Raw genomic sequence first — 25978 nt, forward strand, 5'->3', positions numbered from 1 at the left:
CAAAACAACACACTCAAATGAGGAGTATGTTACCATTTTGCCTCCAAAATCCAAAGAGGACCACTAGGCTTTATGACTCTCTTTTGGTTGTAAGAGGAGTCAGAACAATTTACCCCTCACCATAGAAGGAATATCTCAACATGCCTCATACCACTGACCCCTAGAAATTTCACTGATAGAAGTGCCTTAATTTTTGTCAGACTTATTTCTTACTCTCTGATACACAAACGTCATACTGGTAAGTCTACTGTAGTTGCTTCTTTTCGCTCACTAGGTCCAACCTATACCTCAATGTAATGGAGCAGTGTGATATACTGTGGAAAGGAAAAGTGATCAAGATGAACTATAAACTATGATACTGGGCTGGAGAGCAGATATATCCCCGAGGCAAAACACATACATGGTAACTCAGACCCTTGCCTCTTATATTTGATTAGGAATATCCAGTGATGGTATTCTGCATGTCTCTATTGCCACATCATCCCATGGGCTATCAGAGCTCTCTTCACTACTGAAAAGTCATGCTTAAATCTCATCAAATTAGACAACCAATTTGAGAAATTCATCCTTAGGATTCCATTCCAATAGACCCATTTTCAGTACCAAAACCTTTATTAGTAAGGGTTCTCATTCTCCAGAGAAAATAAGGTATGTGTGTATATATATACACAAATATACACACACATGCTATCTTATCTATATATCCCCTTGACTCTTGAACAATGCAAGGATTGGTTCTAGGACACACTAAGAATATGAAAATCCATGGATGTTCAAGTGCCATGATACATCCATGGTTCCACATCCAGATTCAACCAATCACAGATTGTATCGTACTGTCATATTTACTGAAGAAATCAAAATATAAGTGGGCTCATGCACTTAAAACTCATGCTGTTCAATGGTCAACCATCTCTCTCCCCCCTCTCTCTATATACACATATATAAAACTGTGGAACTGGGAAATCCAAAATAGGCAGAGTAAGCCACCAGGATGGGGACCCAGAGAAGAGCAGATATTGCAGATCAGTCCAATGGCAGTTTGGAGGCAGAAGTCTTTCTTTCTCAGGAGACCACATTCTTCTTCCTCTTAAGGACTTTAACTGATTGGATGAGACCACCCACATTTTGGAGGATGATCTGATTTACTCAATGAATTTAAATGCTAATTTCATCTAAAGAAATACCTTCATAGTTCCATTTAGTGTTTGATCAAATATCTAGATACTATGGCCTAGCCAGCTGACACATAAAATCAACCATCACATTGCTTAGGCTCAGAGCAAGCCTAGAGAAGTATGAGAGTGTCCTAGCACAGAGCCAATCTGCAAAGACCTAGGAAAGCTGTCAGAACATTAATTGAACATACTCTGAAGAGCAGACTTCACTGCAAAAACATTTTGGAAACGTCTCAGAATGTTTCAACAACAAAAATCACAAGCATTATAAAGGAACAGGAAAACATTCAAAGGAACAAGATAAACTGACAAAAACCACTCCAGAGAAAACTCAGCCATCAGACTTTCTAGACAGACATTAAAACAACTGTCTTAAACATAACCGAAGAGCTAAAGGAAAACAATGTAGTAACAAAATCAGACTATCAACAAAGACGTAGAAATAATTAAAAGGAATCAGACATTCTAGAGCTGGAAAGAGCAATAAGTGAAATGAAAATTTCACTAGAGGGGCTCAACAGCAAAGTTGAAGAAGAAGAAAGAATAAATGAACTGGAAGATAAGACAACTGAGACTAGAGGAAAAAATAGAATGAAGAAAAGTGAATAAAGCCTAGAGGACCTGTTGAGACACTAATAAAGTGGACTGATAAATGCAACATAGAAGTCCCAGAAGGAAAAGAGGGAAAGGGGCAAAATCATTATCTGAATTAATAATGGCTGAAAACTTCCCCAATTTAACAAAAGATGTGAATCGATTATACCAAGCAGCTCAATAAAACCCTAGTTAGGATAAATTCAGGGACCCAGACTAAGACAAATTATAATCAAACTGTCAAAAGTCATTAGTACAGTTAAACAGAAGATTACCATATATTCCAATCACTGAACTTCTCGTACATATCCAAAAGAACTGAAAACAGGAATTCAAACAGACACTTGTGCATCAATCTTAACAGCAGCATTATTCACAATAGCCAAAAGGTGGAAACAACCCAAATGTCCATTAAGAGATGAATGGATAAACAAAATGGGATATATATATATATATATATATATACACATACACAATGGGGTATTACTCAGCCTTAAAAAGATATGAAATTCTGATATATAAAACATAAATGAACCTTGAAAACATTATGCTAAGTGCAATAAGCCAGATAGAAAAGGACACATATTAAGATCCCTTCTACTTGAGATACCTAGAATAAGCAAATTTGGAGATAGAAAGTAGAACAGAAGTTACGAGGCAATGATAGGAGAAGGGGATCGGGAATTCACTGTTTTATATGTAAACTTTCTGTCTGGGATGATGAAAAAGTTCTGGAAATAGATAGTGGTGATGGCTGTACTTTGTATACGTACTTAATATCACTAAATTGTATACTTTAAAATGGGTAAAATGGTAACATTTATTTATGCTTATTTTACCATAGCTTTCTAAAAAGAAGAAAAAGGCACATATTAAAATCAGAATTCTATATGGTGTCTAAGTAATTTGTCTTAAAATTTCTTCCCTGAACTCCCAAAGAATAAAAAATGCTTTTACAAATTTGACCTTTGAAAGAAAATAAGTGACAAAATTAGTCGCACACAGTCATTTAGAAACGTTTATTATCTTTATTTCAGAATGACCTATTAAGACCTTACCCAGATAAAGGCCCCATCAGCACTTCTCACAGGTTATGACTCATTTTGCTTCTATGCACACACCAAAGTTTCCTTACCAAAACTGAAGTCACCAGAAAAGGGGTGCCAGATGGGTGATAAAAACCCTACTTAATCACGCCCTATTTGCAAAATGACTTCTTTTGCATTCCTAAAACATCTACTTTGATTCCCAATATATCAATTTTAAAAAATCATTACTTTCACACTTATATAGAAACAGTACTTTAAACCAATTGATCTTTTTGCCGCAAAAAGGTCCAACAAAGCCTTACCACTTCAAGCAAACCTACTGCACCTATCTATGCTCAAGAAGTAGTTTGGCTACTGAAGAAGTGCTGGTTGGTCTCTTCTAAGCCGTTCCTCAGGACCCACACATCAGACATTCATCTCTGTTCTCCAAAGAGCACACCATGGCTGCTGTGTTCCTCTCCTTCTCTTCTTCTTTTGATACCTTTTCCTTATCTTTCAGCTTTTCTTTATTTAGAGTGAACTGGATTGGATTAGCGGCTGGTCTTGTCCTTAAATAATACATCCCAGTTTTCAAACCCTAAAAGGGAAGTAAAATTAGGAGAAGCTGTGAGAACATTAAACATTCAAGACCAATGTTTAAAATACATTTCCATAGACCAGGTCAAACTGCTTTCTAAATCTGGAATTCTATCTCCTCTAGAAAGCCCCAGCTGTTTTTTTATTTGGGCTTCCCTGGTGGCTCAGATGGTAAAGAATCCGCCTGCAATGCAGGATACCTGGGTTCGATCCCTGGGTTGGGAAGATCCCCTGGAGAAGGGAAAGGCTACCCACTCCAGTGTTCTTGCCTGGAGAAGTCCATGGACAAAGGAGGCTGCTTGGCTGCAGTCTATGGGGTCACAAAGAGTCGGACACGACTGAGTGACTAGGCATAGCACACACACAGCACAGGAAGCCCTCAAAAACGCTTAAAGAGAGAGAAGGAAATAGACAGCACACGCTATCCTTTTCACCACTAAAACAAAGCCTATCTCTTTCAAAATGTCAAATATTTTTTTGTTCTCTAGTCTTTTTTTGTTTGTTTACATGTACGACTTCCAAGCGTACCTAAGAAAACATGGCTGTTTTAGATTATAACTATTTAGAGGTCTAGATCGTTTCTCTGTAATAAGAACAGATTACGACTATTTCATGGATAAGAACTGTCACCTTCTATTCAATACCCCTAGTCCTGGAACAAGTTCAATTAAAAGTTTGTTAAATAAAAGGATAAAATTATAATCCTATATAAATACCTAGAATATTGTTAGGGAATAAGAATACATTATAGGGACTTCCCTGATGGTTCAGTGGTTAAGAATCTGCCTCACAATGCAGGAAACATGGGTCTGACCCCTGGTTCAGGAACTAAGACCCTTCACACTGTGGAGCAACTAAGCCACAAGTACTGAGCCCGCACACTGCAGAGTCCGAGCACCACAACTAGGGGGTCTGCGTATCCCCACAAAAAAGATCCTGCATGCTCCAACTATGACCCGATACAAGTCAAATAAATACTCTTCTTTTAAAAAAAGAATACATTATAGACTCACAGGTCTTTACAGTTGGCAGTGACTAGCTAAATGATTGGCTTTTATCCTGTTTTAAAGCTGGGAAACAATGGATATTTTTGAATAGTGGGTTGATGTATAGTTTTATTTTAGGAATGGTATTAGGACACAAGCTGGCCTAGAGTAGAGATACCAGAAGCAAAGAGATCAGTTAAGAACTGAAGAATAAAGGTGAAGGTGGCGATGGAAGAGAAAGAGAGGCATTCAAGAAATAGTACAAAGAAACAACCAACAGCACATGGTGAATAACTATATGGGAAGTAAAGGAAGGATCACAGATAATGCCTAAGAGGTCTCAAGCTTCAAATAAAATAATCCCACCCAAAATAAGAAAATTCAAAGTGATAACTTAATCTAGTATAAGCCCATGCACTTGTTTTAACATATTGGACTTAAAGTGAAAGAACTTCCAGGTGGCAATATTTAATAGGTAGCTAGAATATAAAACTCTGTTCCAATTCTAAAATATTCCAAGTTGGTTGACTTCCTCCACCAACCTGTTTCCAGCCGTAGAAGTGCATACTAGTGAGTTTGCCATAGTTAGGCTCAGCAATATGTATATTCAAAGACTGGCTTTGATCAATGAAAGCGCCTCTCTCGGCTGCCATCTTGAGTACGGTTTTCTGAGAGATTTCCCACACAGTCTTATAAAGCTGCTTCAGGTCATCAGGAATTTCTGGTATGCTCTGAAGAAGGTAAAGCAGATGCTATTGTACTCTGGTTGAAGAAAGCAGTATGATTAATAGAACAATGACCCCCAGGTCTAGCTGTGATTCTACTTCCAGTCAGATCTGATCCTAGCCATTCCATTTAATACAGTATGACGCTTATCAAGTTTCCTAAGAATACTCCCTTCCCGCCTCTCAAGTCCAATAAAACCCCATATAACCAACAAAATATCAATCTGGTGGTAGCTATGTAAGATTCATCTTTAATTGGTTAACGGTCAAAACATTCACTGTTTTAGAGGCACTTAATAAAGGAAGGACAGAGCAAAGCTAAGCAATAAATGACCCTTGAGTTTTGCAGAAAATACAAAAACTCAGGGCTGTAACTAACAGAAACATGACCCAAAGAAGCAATGAGACAAAAACCCTTTAAATATGGTTGGACTCCACAAACTCAACTTGAAGTCAATAGAAATATGGCTTTCTTATTTCTTAGGTTGAGGGTTAGCAGGCATCAAAACACAGACTGGCTAATGCTACAGTTTCCATCAGCAAATACAGAAATGTTACAGGAATCTTTATCTATGTTGCTGAGCAGACCAATATCTAACAAATGGCCTCTATCTACAAATAAATGCTTCTGATTTTTGCAAATATTTTATTGTTAAACACTATTTGTGGCTCTGTCTTTTGACCTATCAGTCTTCAATCTCCATCAAACTTTTTAATTAAGTTTGACTCTAATTTCAGGCTTTACATCACCAGTCTCCAAACTCTGATGCACTTTGGAATTATCTAGACAGTCTTTAAAAAATACTGATGCCTGAATTCTCATTCCCAGACATTTAATTGGTATGGGTACAACCTAAGTTTCAGCTTTAATAGCTCTTTAATGTATTCTAATGTGCAGAGAAGTTGGGAACCATTGCTTTACACTGCTGCACAAACAAAAAGGTAAGGCCTAGATATATGACCAGAGTGAACAGCCATTCTTTCTCTGTATTGCCTAGGATAAGCGAGAAGGTACCAATGTTCAACTCAGCTCCTAAAGAGCACACTTTCTTTTTTTCGGTCATTCTGTACCTGGATGGAGCCATTGCATGCAATAATCTGATTTTTCATCTCTTCGTTCCACAAGCCCCGCTCAGTAAGATCTTTCAGTAAGTGGGGATTTACAATCTGAAAGGAAAAGGAGAAAAAATGTGAAGGAATAAACAACAGCAGGCCTGAAGAGGATTACAGACTTGGAGTTTAACATTAGATTGCTTGGTAAATTCTATTTTTTATGAAACTGAGAGACATATCCCATCACATGAAAGCTATATTCCTCTAAAATCCTGATACCTGTTATTCAAAACATAACATACGGTACTTGCAAAAGTGAAAGGAGCTAACTGCCTAAGCTGGGTATGTAGAATGATTCTTTTCTTGTTTGAAGTACTGACACAATAAACACTTGAGAAAATTATAAATATACCCAACCCAAACTTTACAGAAATTTACTTCAGAATATTTGTAAATTCACAAATAAATATCTTTTAAATTAGTGGTTCTCAACCTGCACATGAGAATTACTTGGGAACCTCAGAAAAAAAAAAAAAAAACACTGGTCCTTCCCATCAGAAATTCTAATTTGTAAGCAAGGCTGAGAATCACTACTTTAAAAGATACTTCTATTCATCTTGAGTATCATCAACTTGAGCATTTGAGGCTATAGTATATGTGTTACAGTTTAGCACACATAGTATAGCATAGTATATGACATACACTACATGATTAAAGAATGGTTACACATTACATGAACTCTAACATCAACAAATTGCTTTCATACTCAACCCTCAATCCTTCATTCTTTTGACAGATATTTATAAAATGTCTATTATATGCTGAAATAACATAAATAATATTAGAGATGGCAGCTCACTTTATCAAAACTTTGCCCCATTCTAAGATAGAGGAGCATCCTAAATCTGAGTAGCATTTACTCCTCTAACATCAGGCTTCTAAAAGACTTTTCAGTAGGTCTGGTTGTAATCTTCTCACCTGAAATTCTCCTGACAAGACTCTACGAGTGTAGATGTTACTGGTATAAGGTTCAATTGACTCATTATTTCCCAATATCTGAGCAGTTGAAGCAGTAGGCATCGGGGCAATAAGTAAACTGTTTCTTACACCATACCTGAAGAAAAGAAGATTATTAGGTGCTGGTCCTTATGCTACTATCTGTCAGGAAGACAGCTACTTTAATCATTGTAGTAAAGCAGTTGCTGTAATACCATACACGCACTATACTCACATGCTGACGTTTGCATTTAACCCCTACAGGGATGCAACTCTACATTATGCCCCTCTCCTAAATGAATGACTGATTCCTAAACAGAATTAGCACAATTTTTACTGCTGACAATCTTTACCATGCCATGACTTACACCACTTAAGAATCACAGCACTTGATATACCATCTTGCCCAAGGAAACACTCAAATGGCTGTTGGAGAGTCCCCACCTGTTTCAGGTACACTCATATAACCCTCACTCTTTTCTAAGAGACTATGTGATCACTGTGCTAGGCTCTTTAAGGAAACTTAATGATGTGAAAGTGGTAAGAACCAAACATCTATCACCATAATTCTTCATTATACTGAATAGAATAATGAATAGAGAAAATGACACTCAAAATATAATATTCCTGACTTCCTCTATCACCTAATTAATTCAAGTTTCCAGAAGAATGCCAACACCTTTGACTCTATTCAGTGCCAAAGAGAGTGCTTAAAAATGTAGTACCTGAGCTCTGAAAAATCTTCAAACTGTGCTAAGCACATCTTTCAAAGCTCAGCCTAGGGACTTCCCTGGTGGTCCAGTGGTCAAGAATCTGCCTTCCAATGCAGGAGATGTGGGTCTGATCTCTGGTTGAGAAACTAAGATCCTACATGCCTCGGGGCAACTAAGCCCACCTGCCTCAATGAAGAACCAGCACAGCCAAAATAAATCAAAAATAACAGTAGTAATAAAATAGTAATAATAAAAACCTCAGCTGAAGAAATACCTACGCTAAAACATCTTTCCTGACCAGGCAGACAACACTAAGAAAAACTGTCAAATACAAGTATTTGCATTGCAAATATTTTTTATGACCTGTGCTTTTACGTATATTTTACTTGTGTACATGTCTTACCTTACTCAGTTTCTGAAGCACAAAGAGCTCGCCTTTGCTACATTCCATACCTCTAGATTCATACAGTACTTAGCATAGAGCCTCATAACCTAATGGAGTGTGTACAACTGAAATTTCAACTTCTCTCTGTCACTTTCTAGTTGTGAGGCATCAAGTAAGCCACCAACTAGCTCCATGTCTTTACTTCCTCAGTAAAGTGGACAGTGGTTTCCTGTCCACAGATAGGAAAATGTTTTGAAAAGTCACATACATCCAAACTATGGAATCATCTGTAATCACTAAGAACATTAGGCAGATTTGCATGTACTAAAAGAGAAAGATCTCCAAAATAAATCACTAAATAAAAAGTCTCAGAATGTGTCAAGTTTGATCACATCTGCAAACAAACTGAAAAAGGTCTAGAAAACTATATACCATTCATGCTGGTGATCTCTGAGAAAAGAAGTAAGTTGGCTTTTTGTTTGTTTTATAGGACAAGTGGTTGGCAGAAGAGGTATAAAAAAGGGCTTTTACTTTCTATTTTATTTCCATACTTGAACTTTATTAACAATGAATGTGTATTTATGTTGAAATTTTAATTGTGAAACTTTAAAAAGTTATACATAAAAACATTTAAACTACAGTATTTGGAGAAAAAAATAAAGTAAAAAATAGAGTTCGGGACATTTTTGTAAAAATTGAATTTGCATGTAAATACACATATATATACAAACCCAGAAGAAGATCTGAGGATGACAGACAAAAAAATACAAACAGGTTTTTTAGGGGGATGTGGTACAGGGATAATTTTCATTTTACTCCCTTTTCACTTGTATGTTTTTCTAAATTGTCTAACATATATTATTTGAGCAATGAAACAATTTGAAGGTAAATGGCTATTTTTAAAGAGCATTTTAAAGCTACTGCTTCCTTCTGCAAACATTAAACACTATGTATATTCATTAACCTGGACATGTCAGACAGTCATGATAGAAAGCAAAAGCAACTTGTTTCATTATTGACTCAGCAAAACATTCTGCCTGCACTCAAATTTCTTATGTTTATTAATTGAAAAGGCCTACAAAGACTCAATTTTTACATTTTTCTTTTCAACAGTTTAACATATTAAACCCTCCAAAAGCTCTTTAAATTCTCTAATGTAGTCCTATGATAATCAATTCAGTGAAAACCATTAATGTGCCCAATGTAATTAAGCAATAAATAAAAGTGGAAAACATTTAAAAAGCAAACACACTTGGAAATATGAATGCTTAATGAGAAAAATAATTACCTGTTCTTGCTAGTTAAGCCCCTAAAACAAGATCAACTAATAATACCTACCAGGTATTAAAATGCTTTCATTGCAGGCTACTGTACATATACTGTCCTAGGAAGTATTTTCACAATAACAGTTCTATAGACAGGTCCTTTTTGTCCCATTTAAAAGAGAAAAAGATGAATTTCAGAAGCTAAAATAACATACCTAAGTTCGAAAGAGCCAGGATGAAAACCCGAGCCCTCCTCACTTCAAAGCTACTTTACTTTACATCTCTACTTACTTTGCAATCTTCTCCTTGAGAAGGTTCCAGTCCCAAAGGTCTGTAGGAGTAACATTCCACATATCATACTGAAGGATCTAAGGAACAAACAACCCAAATTGATGATAAATCATTCAATGACCATCTGAAACTATAACAAAAACCAAGCAAATGACTAACTGCCATGTCCCCACATCCCAACAAATGCTGTCTTGTAAGGAGTATAAGGCCCAGAGATTTTCCTAGACTAATTGCTATGTAGTCATATTGATTCAAAGCAGGCTGATTAAGGCTTACCTCTTCCCCATATCCCTGCTGAGTCCTCTCAGAAGACCCATATCATCTCTACAAGCCAGGAAATTTTAACAAATGAAAGCATGTTGCTGAAATGTATTCTCTTTTTATACAATGAAAGAATTACTCTACCCTCTACCTTCATCTTTCTTTACAGCTTTGATTTACCCTATCTCTAAATATTATCTACTTAGCTAATTAACAGCTATTTTCAAACAATGTAGAGTTCCTAAATATCAGCAGGAACTGTGAGAACTAAATCTAACCTCTTATTTTACAGGGAAGAGAATCATCCTACTGGGGATAAAGGCAACATGACGGCAGAATGCTAGGACAGCACTCAGATTCCCACCTCCTGCGGTATATAGGCCCTCATACTCTCCTCCTCTTCAGTATATACAAGACCTGGAAACACGATGGATGTCACTCACACAATTGTGACAAATGTGAAGGGTTTCTGTAGATGCAATTAAGGTTGAGAATCAGTTTAATTTCTTAGCAAAAAGGGAGATTATCCTGGGTGGCCCTGACCTGACAAATGAAAATGCCCAAAATGGTGACTGGACTGGGCTCTTCTTGAAATGAGGGACTCTCCCTCCTACTGGCTTTGAAGAAGCAAGATGCCATGAGCTCTAGAACTGCAAGGAAATGAACAACCAGGTGAGCTTGGAGAAGGACTGAGCCTGAGATGAGACCACAGCCTCTACTGACATTTTGACTGTAGCTTTGAGAGACCCAGAGATTAAGCTAACCCAAGTCTGCACTCCTGACCCATGGAAATTGATACTGAATTTATGTTGTTTTAATCTGCTAAGTTTAGTTATAGAAAACTAATACCCAAACTACCACACAATTGCACTCATCTCACACGCAAGTAAAGTAATGCTCAAAATTTTCCAAGCCAGACTCCAGCAATATGTGATCCGTGAACTTCCAGATGTTCAAGCTGGTTTTAGAAAAGGCAGAGGAACCAGAGATCAAATTGCCAACATCTGCTGGATCATTGAAAAAGCAAGAGAGTTCCAGAAAAACATCTATTTCTGCTTTATTGACTATGTCAAAGCCTTTGACTGTGTGGATCACAATAAACTGTGGAAAATTCTGAAAGAGATGGGAATACCAGACCACCTGACCTGCCTCTTGAGAAACCTGTATACAGGTCAGGAAGCAAGTTAGAACTGGACATGGAACAACAGACTGGTTTGTTTTCCAAATAGGAAAAGGAATAGTCAAGGCTGTATATTGTCACCATGTTTATTCAACTTGTATGCAGAGTACATCATGAGAAATGCTGGGCTGGAAGAAGCACAAGCTGGAATCAAGATTACCAGGAGAAATATCAATCACCTCAGATATGCAGATGACACCACCCTTATGGCAGAAAATGAAGAAGAACTAAAGAGCCTTTTGATGAAAGTAAAAGAGGAGAGTGAAAAAGTTGGCTTAAAGCTCAACATTCAGAAAAGTAAGATCATGGTATCTGATCCCATCACTTCATGGCAAATAGATGGGGAAACAGTGCAAACAGTGGCTGACTTTATTTTGGGGGGCTCCAAAATCCCTGCAGATGGTGATTGCAGCCATGAAATTAAAAGACGCTTACTCCTTGGAAGGAAAGTTATGACCAACCTAGACAGCATATTAAAAAGCAGAGACATTACTTTGTCAACAAAGGTCTGTCTAGTTAAGGCTATGGTTTTCCCAGTAGTCATGTATGGATGTGACAGTTGGACTATAAAGAAAGCTGAGTGCCGAAGAATTGATGCTTTTGAACTGTGGTGTTGGAGAAGACTCTTGAGAGTCCCTTGGACTGCAAGGAGATCCAACTAGTCCATCCTAAAGGAGATCAGTCCTGGGTGTTTTCACTGGAAGGACTGATGTTGAAGCTGAAACTCCAATACTTTGGCCACCTCATGTGAAGAGCTGACTGATTTGAAAAGACCCAGATGCTGGGAAAGATTGAGGGCAGGAGGAGAAGGGGACGACAGAGGATCAGATGGTTAGATGGCATCACTGACTCAATGGACATGAGTTTGGGTGGACTCTGGGAGTTGGTGATGGACAGGGAGGCCTGGCGTGCTGCAGCTCATGGGGTCGCAAAGAGTTAGACACAATCTAGCAACTGAACTGAACTGAACGAATACCTGGGAGTTCCCTGGTGATCTAGTAGTTAGCATTCAGTGTTTTTACTACTGTGGGCTCAGGATCCCTGGTCAGGGAACTAAGATCCTGCAAGCCATGCATGGCACCGCTCCCTTCCCCACCCATCCAAAAAGAAAAAAAAAAACTAACTCAGCATTTTTCCCACATCTTTTAGCAACAATTAGTTTAAAATAAAACAGAATAAAATAGAATATACTTTTTACTCCAGAAGAAAAAAGGACCATATGAGTGTCAGATGTCTGGTGTAACAAATTACAATTTTAGTGGCTTAAAATAACAAAAATTTATTCTCTTGTGGTCTTGGAGGCTGGAAGCCCAAACTCAGTATATTGGGAAGGCACCCTCCCTCCCCAGGCTCTAGAGGAGATGCTGTTCTTTGCCCCTCCCAGCTTCTAGTGGCTTCAGTTCTCCTGGGCTGTGGCTACATCTCTCCAACCTCTGCCTCTATGGTCCTGTTGCTGCTGCTTCTCTGTGTCTCTTATAAGGACAACCGTCATTGAATTTAGGGCCCGACCAGATAATCCAGGATAATCTCCTCAATTACATCTACAAAGACCCTTTTTAAACCAAATAATTTAACAGTCAGACGTTCCAGACATTAGGATATGAACATCTTTTTGAAGGCTACCATTAAGCCTACTACAGGAACTCACAGGCAAAGAGAAATTTCATCCGTATACTTACTCCTTTGCTGACTGGAGAGCCCTCATAGGTTTCATATGGGCCATACTCCTTGGCCAGGTCACAGCTGGCTTCCAAGGCTCCATAATAAATGGTTTCAAAGATCTGCTTATTCAATAACTGGGCCTCTGGACTCTCAAAAGGGTACCTCATCAGAATAAAAGCATCTGCCAGACCTTGTACCCCAATTCCAATGGGGCGATGGCGTTTATTCGATAAGCTTGCCTTTGTGCCAACAGATTTAGAAAAGAAAGAGATGATATTAATCAACAGTAAAAGCAACATTCTGTACCAAATGACACACACTCTCTCTCTATCTCAGTTTTCTCACACCATTCCAATGATAACCATTTACATGATGATTAGAAGACTATGATAAACTCGTTCCACCTTGGATTTCAATTATTACCATAAGCAGAGAAATCTATTCATACCTCTGGGACAGGGTAGTAGTTAATATCAATAATTTTATTCAAGTTTCGGACAATGACTTTGGTGACGTCAGCCAACTTTGTAAAGTCATATGTGTGTTCTGATGTGACATACATATTCAGGGCCAGGGAAGCCAAGTTACAGACTGCAACCTAGAATTTGAAGAAAAGGGGTCAAGAATCACTCAATTTTTATTTCAATGACACTACCCTGTAAACCTCTAACACTTGTTGACATTAAAGTTTTCGTTTCTATCTTTGACTGGTTTCTCTTCACCATTCACCAGTTCATTTCTAAATCCCAGGACCTATTCACATGTGTGAACTGTTACATGCACCAATGAAACAGGTTAAGATGGGGGAAGAACCATATGCTCCATAGTACAAGGCTCTATTACCAGACATATGTCACACTGTGCTATAATTTTTTATGTATGTCAGTAGATATGCACTAATACAACAGCCACTAAATAAAAACATGAAATTTAAAATTCACTTTCTTAATTGCACTAGTTATATTTCAAGTGCTCAGTAGCCACCCAATACAGAACATGTCTATCACTGTAAAAAGCTCTTCCTAAATTACATGTCTACCTCATCCTCATTGAGACTCCAAAAGCCCATAACAAAGGATCCAAGTATCAATTTTAAAAAAGCTCTTTAGGTGATTCTTACTACACTAAGTGGTGAACTTTTTCAGGTTAGGGATCATATCTTTTTTATCCTTACATTTTCAGGACTAGCACCACCACACCTGGCATATAGCAAATGCTTAATAATACTGAATGAATATACTTCCTTCGCCATTTTGATTACGACTATCCCAATCCAAACTCTCAACTCCTCTCACTTAAACTCCCTCATGCCCTTCATACCTAATCAATTCTACACATGGTGACAAAGTACCCATTTTTAAAACACAGCTTGAATCACATAAGCCTGATAAAAGCAAGGGAGAAAAATAAGGCAGGAAATTGGGGCTAAGGATGGAAGGAGTGCCATTTTTCAATAGAGTCATCAAGGGAGACACCACTGAGAATGTGACATATGAAGAAAGAACTGAAGAAGTCAGAAAGCAAGTCACATGGCTCTCTGGGGAAAAGAGCATTTCACCACTCAAAACTCCTGCAGCAGGAGTATGCTTGATATGTTTGAGAAATGGTAATGAAATTAGTAGGGTTGGAGTACAGTAAGCAAGGGGAAAAATAAGAACAGGTGAGGTGGGATACTCAGTTAAGGACAGAAATGAGGTAATGATATATACTACAGCATGGACAACGGACACAAAAGGCCCAATATTACATGATTCCATTCATATGGAATGCCCATAACAGACAAATCCAGAGACATAACATAGATTAGTGTTGCCAGGGGCTGGGTGAAGTGGGGAACAGAAAGTGAATGCTAACAAGTACAAGGTTTCTTTCTGGAGTGATGACAATGTTCTAGAATTAGTTATCAGTGATAGTTGTACAACCTTGTGAATATACTAATAAAAAATCATGAAGGGCGAAATTTATGGTATGTGACTTATATCTCAATTTTTAAAAAATGAACAAACTCTGGATGGGTGGGAAAGTCAAAGATAAGTATTGTGCAGAGAATGGTATGATCTGATTTTTTGTTTTTAAAAAAGGTCATTTTATTCTCTGTAATACAGTCTATCTTATGTAACAATATAAGTATATGTCAATTTCCTCCAACTGAATTGTAAGTTTCTAGAGGGCAGGGACTAAGCCACATTCATTTATATTTCAGAGCACCTCGTCCAGCGTCTTACACATGCTTGGTGGTCAGTAAACTTTGTTAAATCAAACTGCAAGCTCAGCAGTATGTTCAGCTCACTTACCATTTTCTTTGACTTTTCATCTGTCATGTTTTTAGGTCCTAGAATTCAGGATCTCTTCCTTCCTCCTCATTTTCATAGCTTACATGCAATATCCACACAGTCTGTCATCTGACTAATGCAACAATCTCCATAAAGTAACCTACAACTGCTTCTCACACTAAGCCATTCTATAACTAGAATGAAGAGGTATCCTTCCCATCCTAGCAATGCTATTTTCCTTTCAGAAATCTACAAGGGCTTTCATATGTCTGAGATATGCCAGCTTTCACGTACTTTCTCTCTTCCCTCAACCACAGCCATCCCTCCATACGTCAAAAACCTTAATGTATCTGCTCCATCACAATAAACTTACTTTCCACTCCCTGCACAAAACCTATCCTTGTCTGACCTGTCATACTGGTGGTTCTTCCCAAATAGAAACCCTTTTCATAAACTTCTTTTTAAAATAACCAAATCTACATCTCATTTCCTGTCTTGCCTCTTCTGTGAGTGGCCTTAAAGATTTGAGATGAGAATTTTGTCTCACATTCACTGAAAGGACTCTCATGCTTACATACTTTAAACTGAATGTGCACTCTAACACGTTACCGTGTTTGTCCTCACTCTAACCTAAATAATTATGTATTGCTATTTTTCTCAAGAAAAGATTATTACAACAATGTGTGTGTAAGAAAAAGTCGACAATCTTTTCTATATAGCTTAGACTAAAAGATTTTTAAGGGCACATATCACACCTCTTCCTTCCTTTATAATCTGTCTATTTCAGTGCCCTTCTGCTTACAGTAAGCTATGAACACTCCCTTCACTCAACTCAAGGGAAACCAAGCTAGAGATTCACAAACAATTCACAAACTCCTAAGATTCTTCTCTCAGTACCCAAGACAGAAGTTTTTCGACCTACCTCATCTTTGCTGGTATACTCCACTATTTCTGTGCACAGGTTGCTGCATTTAATGGTTCCCAAGTTCTGCTGGTTGCTCTTCCGATTACAGGAATCTTTGTAGAGCATGTATGGGGTACCTGTCTCTGTCTGAGACTCAATGATGGCATACCAAAGCTGCTGAGCTTTTATAACTTTGCGGACACGACCTTCTTTCTCATACCTGGAAGGCAAAGCTAGTATTATTTTAATATTCCCTATGAAAATCTTTATTGCAGACAACATGAAGAGAAACACCAAAATATAAAATGTTGAAAGCTCTTAAATTTTTACTAAGTTTTGCTAAGGGAAAAAAATTAGGAATATGATACACGTTTTACTATGGCTAAAGCCAGACCCACTAAATCAATAATACCTTTCATAATAAAAAGGAACAAAGACTGAAATAGTTAAATAGTGCCAGCTACAGCAGTACTCTGGTGCTATTACTTAACGAACTACTGACACCTGCATCCCAGTTGCTCTCAATTCCTGTGTACAATACAAAGGCATGACTTGCTTCATCAAATGTACTTTATAACAAAGCACATCAATAACCCTGCTAAATAACTCTGCAATAATTTTTTAGAGGATCTATTAAAAACATGATTTAACTTGAACACCTATTTACATGTCCAAAACATTTTTGTTCTGTTTTTAAATAATTATCTTTTGTTATATTAAAAAAGAAATATTTCCAGGGCCCAGCTGGTCTGCTACTGCACAGAAAGGGTTAACTTTCAACATTCGATCATCAGGGTACCAGGATGCGGGTGGTACGGGATGCGGGTGGTACGGAGGCAGCCTGGGAAGAGGAAGGGCGCTGACCAACAGAGGGACAAGCCAATGTGTAACTGGGGCCCTCCAAAACATCCAAAACAGAAAAGTGGGAGGGTGCCTGTCAGAGACAGAACCAGTGCTGTTCCCCCTGTGTCTAATGCTCTGGAGTATTCTTTCATTTCAGACACCTCTGTGAGGTTCCAACGTCAGGATCCATCCTTTCCTCACAGTCCCAGCACATTCAATTCACAACCCAGCTTTTAAGGAGCAGCCCCTCCCCAAGTAAGAGGAAAGCTGGAGGTCCTTCCTGAGAGGAGGGTATTCTGGGGAGGAGCCACTTCTGGGGTCCCCCTTCAGTCCCTAACCAGGCGGTAAATGTGGTGCTGGGCACCCCGCTCACTGGTGAAAACCTCGAAGATGTAGGTGGTGCAAAGCAGCAGTTCCTAGGTGTCTCTGGTTGTCACCACCTGGAGGATGGTGAAGTTCTCCAGGATGCTGTTCATCACATGGCGCTCCAGCAGCTGCCACAGCTAGTGCAGAAAATTCACCAGGTGCTTGCACATGGGAGAGTGCAACATGTGGTACACAAACCTCCCATCCTCCAGCAGGGCATGTTCCATCTCCACCTTCTCCACCACCTGCTTGCCAAAGGAGTAGACCTTGAAGGAACAGGCGAGAGTCATGTGCTCCAGGCTCTCATACAGGCTGCTCTCTCCACAGAAGCCACTGCTGCCGCCGGCGGCCCCACCTCCTCACCACTTGGGGCCCTAGGTCAGGTCCACTCAGAACCTGACCAGGAAGAAAGTGTGGGTGGCCCCACGGTCATACAGCTCCTATAGCCCCTCTTTTTTCAGGGAATTTGTCATAGATCTGTCAGATGTCCACACTCTCAAGGCAGGGCACTCCAGGGTTGGGGCAGAGTGCAGGCTGATGTGTACAAATAGGTGCTGTGACCGAGCAGTGCCCAGAGCCCAAGCCTACCAGGCTGGGGGTGATGTGGCAGGTGGGGGCAAAGCAAGGGGTGAGAGGGCTTGGGAAGCTCATACCCTGGCAGAGCAGTAGATGGAGGAGTCAGTGACAAGGAGAACAGTGTCTTTGAGAAAGGCTTCACATCTGGAACATTCCAGGAGGGCCCAGAAGCCCCGACCAAAACTGGAAAGGTTCTGGGGCCTGAGGACTGGTGGGACCCAGTCTAGCCTGCAGGGAAGGTGCTGAGATGAGCTGGGCAAAGGACACAGTAGTCATTGTCTGGAAAGCCTTGTCCTTGGAAACCTGGTCCACATTCAGCGCCTTGAGCATCAACTGGATTTCCCCAGATTTCCCTTGGGCCAAAGCCTGGACATGACTAGAGACTGTTTATGAGTTTAGGTCTTCCACGTTCTCAGTTTGATGTCGCAGGCAATCAGTTTATCACAACCATACAACTTGCCTCCATTGAGCAGGATTTTCCGCTAGCCACAGGGTAGGTAAGTGGCCATGGCCTCCTGGAAGCTCTGCTCGATGTCTGTACTCCAGAAACCTTCTGCGTCTGTCAGGGCCCTCATCACCCCCCACCCCCTCACTGCCCTCCTCGCTTCCTTCCGTAGTTCCTGTCCAGCCACTGCCATTGGGGGTGTTCCCCTACCTGGGCATCCTGGCCAGGGGGCTCGGGGTAGGTTTGTCATGAGTAATGTTTTTGGCCACGCCACGCAGCATGCTGGATCTTAGTTCCCCAGTCAGGGATCAAACCTGTGGCCCCTGCAGTGGTAGAGTGGAGTCTTAACCACTGGACAGCCAGGGAAGTCCCTCCAAAGTTTTAAGAAAGACAAACCAAACTTTTGGTGAAGATTCAGGAAGAAAACACACTACAACAAAATTACTAGTCACATTCTCTTCTAGATGCTTCTGAAGAATCCTAGAAACTGGCTAATGATTGACATAGTTTTGAAATTTACATCCTGTAAATAAAAGAAACAAGGTTAAAACATTATTACTTTTGTATTTTTCCCATACCTTTCATATAGCTTCTCAAATTCTTCTCCCCAGACCTCATCCAGACCAGGACACTCATTTGGACACATCAAAGACCAGTCCTGCAAAGGGAAGAAGAGTACCAACTATAAGAAACTGCAAATAACCAATCACACATGGTCCATTAGGAATACTGCAAGGGAAAGGGTGGCCTCCATAGACTGTCTTAAAATTCTGCTTCAGAAATAATATTTAGGCTCAAGTCCAAACATCTAGTTCTGCCTATTTGTTCATGACTTCTCAAGCATTTAGAGCATCTGCTTTAGAGAATAAAAATCCAAGAAGGCGAGAATGGCATTTCTTGCTCAACATGCCTTGCTGTTGCATAACATATAGGTAGATTCTTCCTAAGCATGATTTAAGATGACTGAGGAGAAAACTCATATGAATCAAGTTGTTATTACTAACAAGTACCTATCTCTCACCTGATTAGTCTCCACTCGCTTCATGAAGAGATCTGGAATCCAAAGGGCAAAGAAAAGGTCCCTGGCACGCTGCTCTTCCTTTCCTGTGTTCTTCTTTAAATCAAGGAACTCAAAGATGTCTAAATGCCAAGGTTCCAGGTAAATAGCAAATGCCCCAGGTCGCTAACGGTAAATAAATCATCATTCTTTTCAGAATCAGAATGAAATAAAGGAACTTCATATTTTCCAAAGCACTTCAATAATATCTTCTTGGATCTTCACTACAATTAATGAATTACATGATATAATACAAATAAAAGTACTATAAAAATATAAAGTAGTAGTATTTTTCTTACGATCCTAAGAAAAGGCCCTGTGTAAAAAAGAACAATTAACACAAAGAAAATGTAGAACAAGAAAGAATAAATAATTTATCCAACGTGAAACAGTAAACAAGAGATGGAGCTTCCTCTTCAGCTGTCATGCAACTCACTTTACACTCTGTGACATGTATGTAAAGCCCAAAAAATTGCTTTAACTTTGACAATAAGTTGTGCTTTTACTAAAGATCACAAAAAGGTGGTATGTCTTATCAAGGTCCTCACAGATTCCATTAGATGGGCTAGATGGCTGCAAAGTATCCTGCTGATAACATTGGAAAAATGGCCCAATACTCTCTATTTTCCCTCTAAAAAACAGGTCAAGTTTTGCTTTTTGTCTTTCTTTTTTTTTTTAAATAAAAACCTAGAAAACATATTACAACCCCTTTTCAAGGTTGGGTATCAATATGTGCTTAATCGCTCAGATATGTCCAACTCTTTACGACCCCATGGACTATAGCCTGCCAGGCTCCTATGTCTATGGGGATTCTCCAGGCAAGAATGCTGGAGTGGGTTGCCATGCCCTCCTCCAAGGTATCAATATGAGTCACTACTTTAGAGATTCTTTGCAAATAAACTGTCTTGTAAGAAAGCTAACCAGATCACTGGCTGCCTGGAGCCAAGGATAAAGTATGTATGTGTAGGAGTGATGGATGATTAATTCAAAGGAAACACATTGGTGTGGCAATGTTCTATGGCTTGACTGGTGTGATTACACAAGTATATAATCATCAAACTATACTTCAAGTGTCTATACTTTAAAATAAGTAAAAATTATACACATTATATTGATCATAAAAGTGGAAAAAAACAGTTGTTAGAAACATACACAGTGAGCTATCTTATTATAACTATGAGATTTTCAGTTCTGATCTCCAGGACTCTAGGACTTTCAATCACAAAGCATACCTTGTTTCCACCTTGATCCACATATCGAGCTGTGTTGTTATATACTCTCAGCATTGGTACAAGACCATTGGAATTGCCATTAGTCTGAAAAAGAAAACAGGATAAAGGCATCTGGAGGAGCAAGAGGGGGTCAGCAATGAAAAGAAGAAAATGGGTCAACAGCAGGAAAATTACTCTCTCCCAGTCTAGCTTCATCTGCTCCCCATCTCTACCTCTGCTTTGAAAACATAATGCCCAACATAAAATAAAACTGTGGAATAAATTACAAATGTGTACAACATTATTTCATGGCATCTCTAGCTTACGATAAGAAATAACAACTATAAGTCAAATGAATCCAAAATCAGGATAGCTGAATTTAAACCCCCATACTTTCAAAAGGTCATCATATAATGAAATACTTTGGGTAGAGTAAAAACCCTACTACAGTATATTTTTCCCAAAAGAATTCAAGGTGATATAAATCACCTTGATTTATATGCAGTGGATAAATTAAGACAATAAGGCAAATGGAGATTCTCCAATAAATAAATTCTAGAATGAAGATGAGATACCTATCAAATTTTTAAAATAATCATTCTAACCCAAGGCAAGCCTTTAAGCAGCCTAGAAAGATAATGAAAACCACATAACAGAATGGTTTTCTTTTGGACTCTCTTTCTATAGAGTGAGATATTTTCTTCACCTTATAGAGGAGACAAACTCAGAGAAGTAAAATAACTTGCACTAGGCCACACTACTAGTAATTAGTAGAGACAGGATTTAAATCCAGGTCTTACTCAAAATCATTACTTTTTTTTCTTTTGTTTTTTAAATTGAAGTATGGTTGATTTACAATATTGTTATTAGTTTCAGGTATACAGCATAATGATTCAGTATTTTATACTGAATGTGATTTCAGCATATTATAGTCCATTATACATTATTACAATATAATGGGTATAATTCCCTATTTTATACAGTATATCCTTGCTGCTTAAATATTTTATATATAGTAGTTTATATATTAGTTAATGCCATTTTATACTGAATGGGATTTCAGCATATTATAGTCTATTATACATTATTACAATATAATGGGTATAATTCCCTATTTTATACAGTATATCCTTGCTGCTTAAATATTTTATATATAGTAGTTTATATATTAGTTAATGCCATATCCCTAATTTGTCACTCCCTGCTTCCCTGACCGTTTGATAACCACAAGTTTGTCTTCTTTATCTATGAGTCTGTTTCTGTCATGCATACACATCCATTTGCATTATTTTTAAGATTCCACCCAAAACCATGATCTTGACTCTCAGTCAACAGTGAGCTAAAAGAGCTGAAATTTACTTCATAAAGTATTAATGATTAAGCTTGAATCCTGGCTCTATCACATATTAAATGACTAATCTATGGAAGAAATTTAACTTTGTAAGCTTCAGCTTCCTCACTTGTAAAATGAAGACAACAGTGACCATACTCACAAAGTTACTGTAAGGAGTAAAGTTTATTGTGTTTGTAATATCTATCTATCTCATAAGGTTGTAGTAATTCACATAAAACTTTTATAACATTTAGCATATAGTAAGCAATGAATAATAAAAGCTGTTAATATTATTGTTATTGCTAAAGTAAATCAGAATTCCAAAATCCGAGCTAAAAAAGACCGTAGAGCCCATCTAATCAACCTCTAATAAGATAGAAGTAGTGAAATCACTCATTCTAAGTTGCACAGCCAGCTAGTAATTAACAGAGATCCAGTTTTCCCACGCTCCCGCAAATGCCCTCTCAACCACAACCCTGGTTGTTTATGGACTTGAATCCCTCTAGCCCACATATTTTTAGTGACACAACAGCAGCTTACCCCAGCAATGTAGCTGCCAGTAGCTCGAATACAACTCACAGCAACACCAATTCCGCCAGCGGACTTGGAAATCAATGCACACTGCTTTAGAGTGTCATAAATGCCTTCAATGCTATCATCTTTCATACTCAGAAGGAAACAGCTACAGGGGGAAAAAGTCACAACTCAGCAAGGAAATGAAGGAGAGTCAAAAAACAACTATATAATTCAAAGAGAGTAAGTTAGGCAAATAAATGATCTCAAACTTACAATTTTTTTAGAAGAAAAAAAAATTTTTTTTAATGTTTTTAGAAGGAAAAAGAACCAAAACCTTCACTGGATATGACACAATAAAACATATCAATATACATTGTTTTAAAATCATCTTGCCGTCTACCCTAGATGCTGAGCCTACATAAAAGTCTTAGGGATAGGTAAAAATATTAGCTTACCTATTCACCAGATTACAAATGTGCCATTATAACATTTTCTGATGTAAATTCCTAAGCATACTTAACATCTTTTCAAGCCAAGAAAAGTTCAGTTCAGTTCAGTTCAGTCGCTCAGTCATGTCTGACTCTTTGCGACCCCATGAATCGCAGCACGCCAGGCCTCCCTGTCCATTACCAACTCCTGGAGATTACTCAAACTCATGTCCATCAAGTTGGTGATGCCATCCAGCCATCTCATCCTCTGTTGTCCCCTTCTCCTCCTGCCCCCAATCCCTCCCAGCATCAGGGTCTTTTCCAATGAGTCAACTCTTCGCATGAGGTGGCCAAAGTATTGGAGTTTCAGCTTCAGCATCAGTCCTTCCAATGAACACCCAGGACTGATTTCCTTTAGGATGGACTGATTGGATCTCCTTGCAGTCCAAGGGACTCTCAAGAGTCTTCTCCAACACCACAGTTCAAAAGCATCATGAAATAAATAACCACCAAACCAATAATGAGCCAAATTTGATATGTCCATCAAAATTTAGCTCCCTTACAGTCTTTTTTGAAGACAATCCATCTACCTGTGATTTGGATCTCATCCTCCAACTCCAGGACCCTTATTCTACCAATGATCCCTTTTACCAACTTTAATATTCATCCAAACAAATAGACTTTATCTTTTGACTTTTTCTATTGAATATTCAGACATTCAGAAATAATAGAGAATTTATAACATATACTTTGTACTTACCATCTGCCCCAAGAAATTTGATGCTACAAATATAACCTAATATATAATATATATATATATATAACAAATATATGCTGTTTCCATGCTTTCTACGTTCCTTTAGCATTTACATATGTTCCACATTTTAAAAAAATTTCTGGTTTCATACTATCTTTCTGCAACCCGCTTTTATTTAACTCAGTATTGTTTGAGAGTCATTCCTACTGATACATATAGGAATAGTTTGCTGTAAGGTATTCCATTGTATGAATATACCAATATCCATTTGCCTGCTGGGGGACATTTAGATTATTTCCAACTTGTTTGCTATTCTAAACAATGCTCTTGTGGAAGTTTTTAAACATATCTCCTTGTGTTTATATCTAAGGACTGTCTATAGGGTGTAAACTTAGGAAAGGAATTTGAGTCAAAAGATATGCATGTGTTCCACTTTACTAAAGATTCTCCAAGTGAATGGGTAAGTATACTCTATCAATCAATGCATGAGCATGCCCACATGCTAACCAATACTTAGTTCATCAGCCTTTTAACTTGTATCAATCTGTTGGGTATGAAATATCTCATTATGATGTTAACTTTCACTTTCTTAATTAAAAGCAAAGTTTATCATCATCTCATCTGTTTATCGACTAATCAGTTTCTTCTACAAATTAGCCCATGTTTCTACTTGGTTTTGTGTCTTTTTCTTATAATCTCTCAACAGTTAACATACATTGCAAGTTTCCTCTCACCGTCTGAAACCTTTTTCACTGTATTTGGTTTGCCGAAGTTTAAAGTTTTAATATAGTCAATTTTTCCTTTATGTTGTCTGCTTATTATATCTATTTTAAGAAACTCCTCTGAGGTCATATATATACTATCAAGATATAGGTTGATAGTTATGACATCTGAAACTCACTGTCAAATGACTTAGCCAAAAATATTTTTAATTTTCAAGACAAAAATAAAAAATACATGTATATGACAAAATATCAGTAATTTTTAAAATCTAGGCATAAATGGGTATATGAGTGAAGTTCACTCCTTTTCTTCAAATTTTTCTGAATGTTTGAAATTCATATTAAAAAGCTGGGGAGGAAAATATTTATTTTCTCTACATGTTCTTCTAAAAGATTTTACTTTCATATTTAAATTTTTCTCTTGAATTTATTTCTGTATATGACATGAAGAAAGGAAATCTAATTATACATTTCCCTATAGGATAACCAATTTTCCTAGCACTGTTTCCCCAATGAAATACAATGATATCTATTATTCATCAAATTCTCATATAATCCACAAAGTAGGGTATTTACTCTAGGATAGATAAACATAGCTTTATAGTAGTCTTGAATCTAGCAGGACTTTTTCTTCAAAACTATCTTGCTATTTATATTAATTTCTTGTGGCTGCCCTAACAAATGCCACTAACTTGGTGGCTTAAAATAGAAATTAATTTTCTCACAGCTTAGGAGGTAAGAAGCTCAGCATCAGTTTCACTGGGCCAAAATCCTTCAGAGGCTCTAGTGGAGAACATTCCTAAAGGAGCCAGCTTCTGGCCTCCTTTGCTTATAGCTACCTCACTCCAATTTGTCTCTATCTACACACTGCCTTCTTTTCTTCTGTATGTCTTGTATTTCCCTTAGCCTCTGTCTTATAAGGATATTTTTTATTAGATTCAGGACCCACCTGAATAATTTGGGATAATCTCCCTATGTCAAGATCTTTCTTGGAAGGGGAAAATGACAACCTACTCCAATATTCTTGCCTGGAAAATACCATGGACAGAGAAGCTTGGTGGGCCACAGTCCATGGATTTGCAAAAGTGTCAGAAACAACTATCTGACTAAATAACAACATGGATTTGTCAGTTTCTGTTATGTGGATACTCTAAGCTAAATAATTAAAAGCATTATTTGAAAATTAGATCTTTCTTAATCATACCTGAAAGACTGTTTTTCCTTATAAGGTAACATTTGTAAATTTCAGGGATTAGGTCTGGTGTATTTGAGCATTAGATTATTCTTAGCCATTTGCTCCTCCACATAAATTTTGGAATCTGCATGTTAAAATTCTGACTGGAATTACACTGAATCTGTAGATTAACTTGGGAAAAACTGACATTGTTATTAAATCCATTTATAAACATATGATCACTCTTGATTTGTTTTATAACATCCTTCAATTACGTTTTAGAATTTTTTCCTTAAAAGCCTTACACACCTTTCAATAGATTTATTCCTGAGTACCTTCCAGTATTATACATTTTAAAATTTAAATCTTCTTTTTTTGGTTTTGTTTTTTAGTTGCTGTGTCCAACTCTTTTGCAACCCCATGGACTGTAGCCCACCAGGCTCCTCTGTCCATGGGATT

General features: G+C 38.0%; 1 protein-coding gene and 1 pseudogene across 1 annotated transcript in view; both read right to left on the reverse strand.

Moving 5' to 3' along the window:
- Positions 1-2776: 2776 nt before the first annotated feature.
- The window catches only part of RRM1 (ribonucleotide reductase catalytic subunit M1), a 38900-nt gene continuing 15698 nt past the window's right edge, over positions 2777-25978 (reverse strand). Inside the window, exons 8-19 of the mRNA XM_061148930.1 lie at positions 22463-22604; positions 20611-20694; positions 19343-19504; positions 18900-18979; positions 16110-16311; positions 13363-13512; positions 12932-13153; positions 9812-9888; positions 7140-7275; positions 6180-6275; positions 4926-5114; positions 2777-3398 (exon numbers count right to left, since the gene is read on the reverse strand). Of these exons, the coding sequence (XP_061004913.1) occupies positions 3213-3398; positions 4926-5114; positions 6180-6275; positions 7140-7275; positions 9812-9888; positions 12932-13153; positions 13363-13512; positions 16110-16311; positions 18900-18979; positions 19343-19504; positions 20611-20694; positions 22463-22604 (1726 nt within the window). The 3' untranslated portion in view covers positions 2777-3212. The remainder of the gene's footprint in view (positions 3399-4925; positions 5115-6179; positions 6276-7139; positions 7276-9811; positions 9889-12931; positions 13154-13362; positions 13513-16109; positions 16312-18899; positions 18980-19342; positions 19505-20610; positions 20695-22462; positions 22605-25978) is intronic.
- LOC133060944 (transcriptional enhancer factor TEF-4-like) lies at positions 16319-18887 on the reverse strand (annotated as a pseudogene).

This window comes from Dama dama, chromosome 1 (assembly GCF_033118175.1).
Source record: "Dama dama isolate Ldn47 chromosome 1, ASM3311817v1, whole genome shotgun sequence".
Classification (NCBI taxonomy): domain Eukaryota; kingdom Metazoa; phylum Chordata; class Mammalia; order Artiodactyla; family Cervidae; genus Dama; species Dama dama.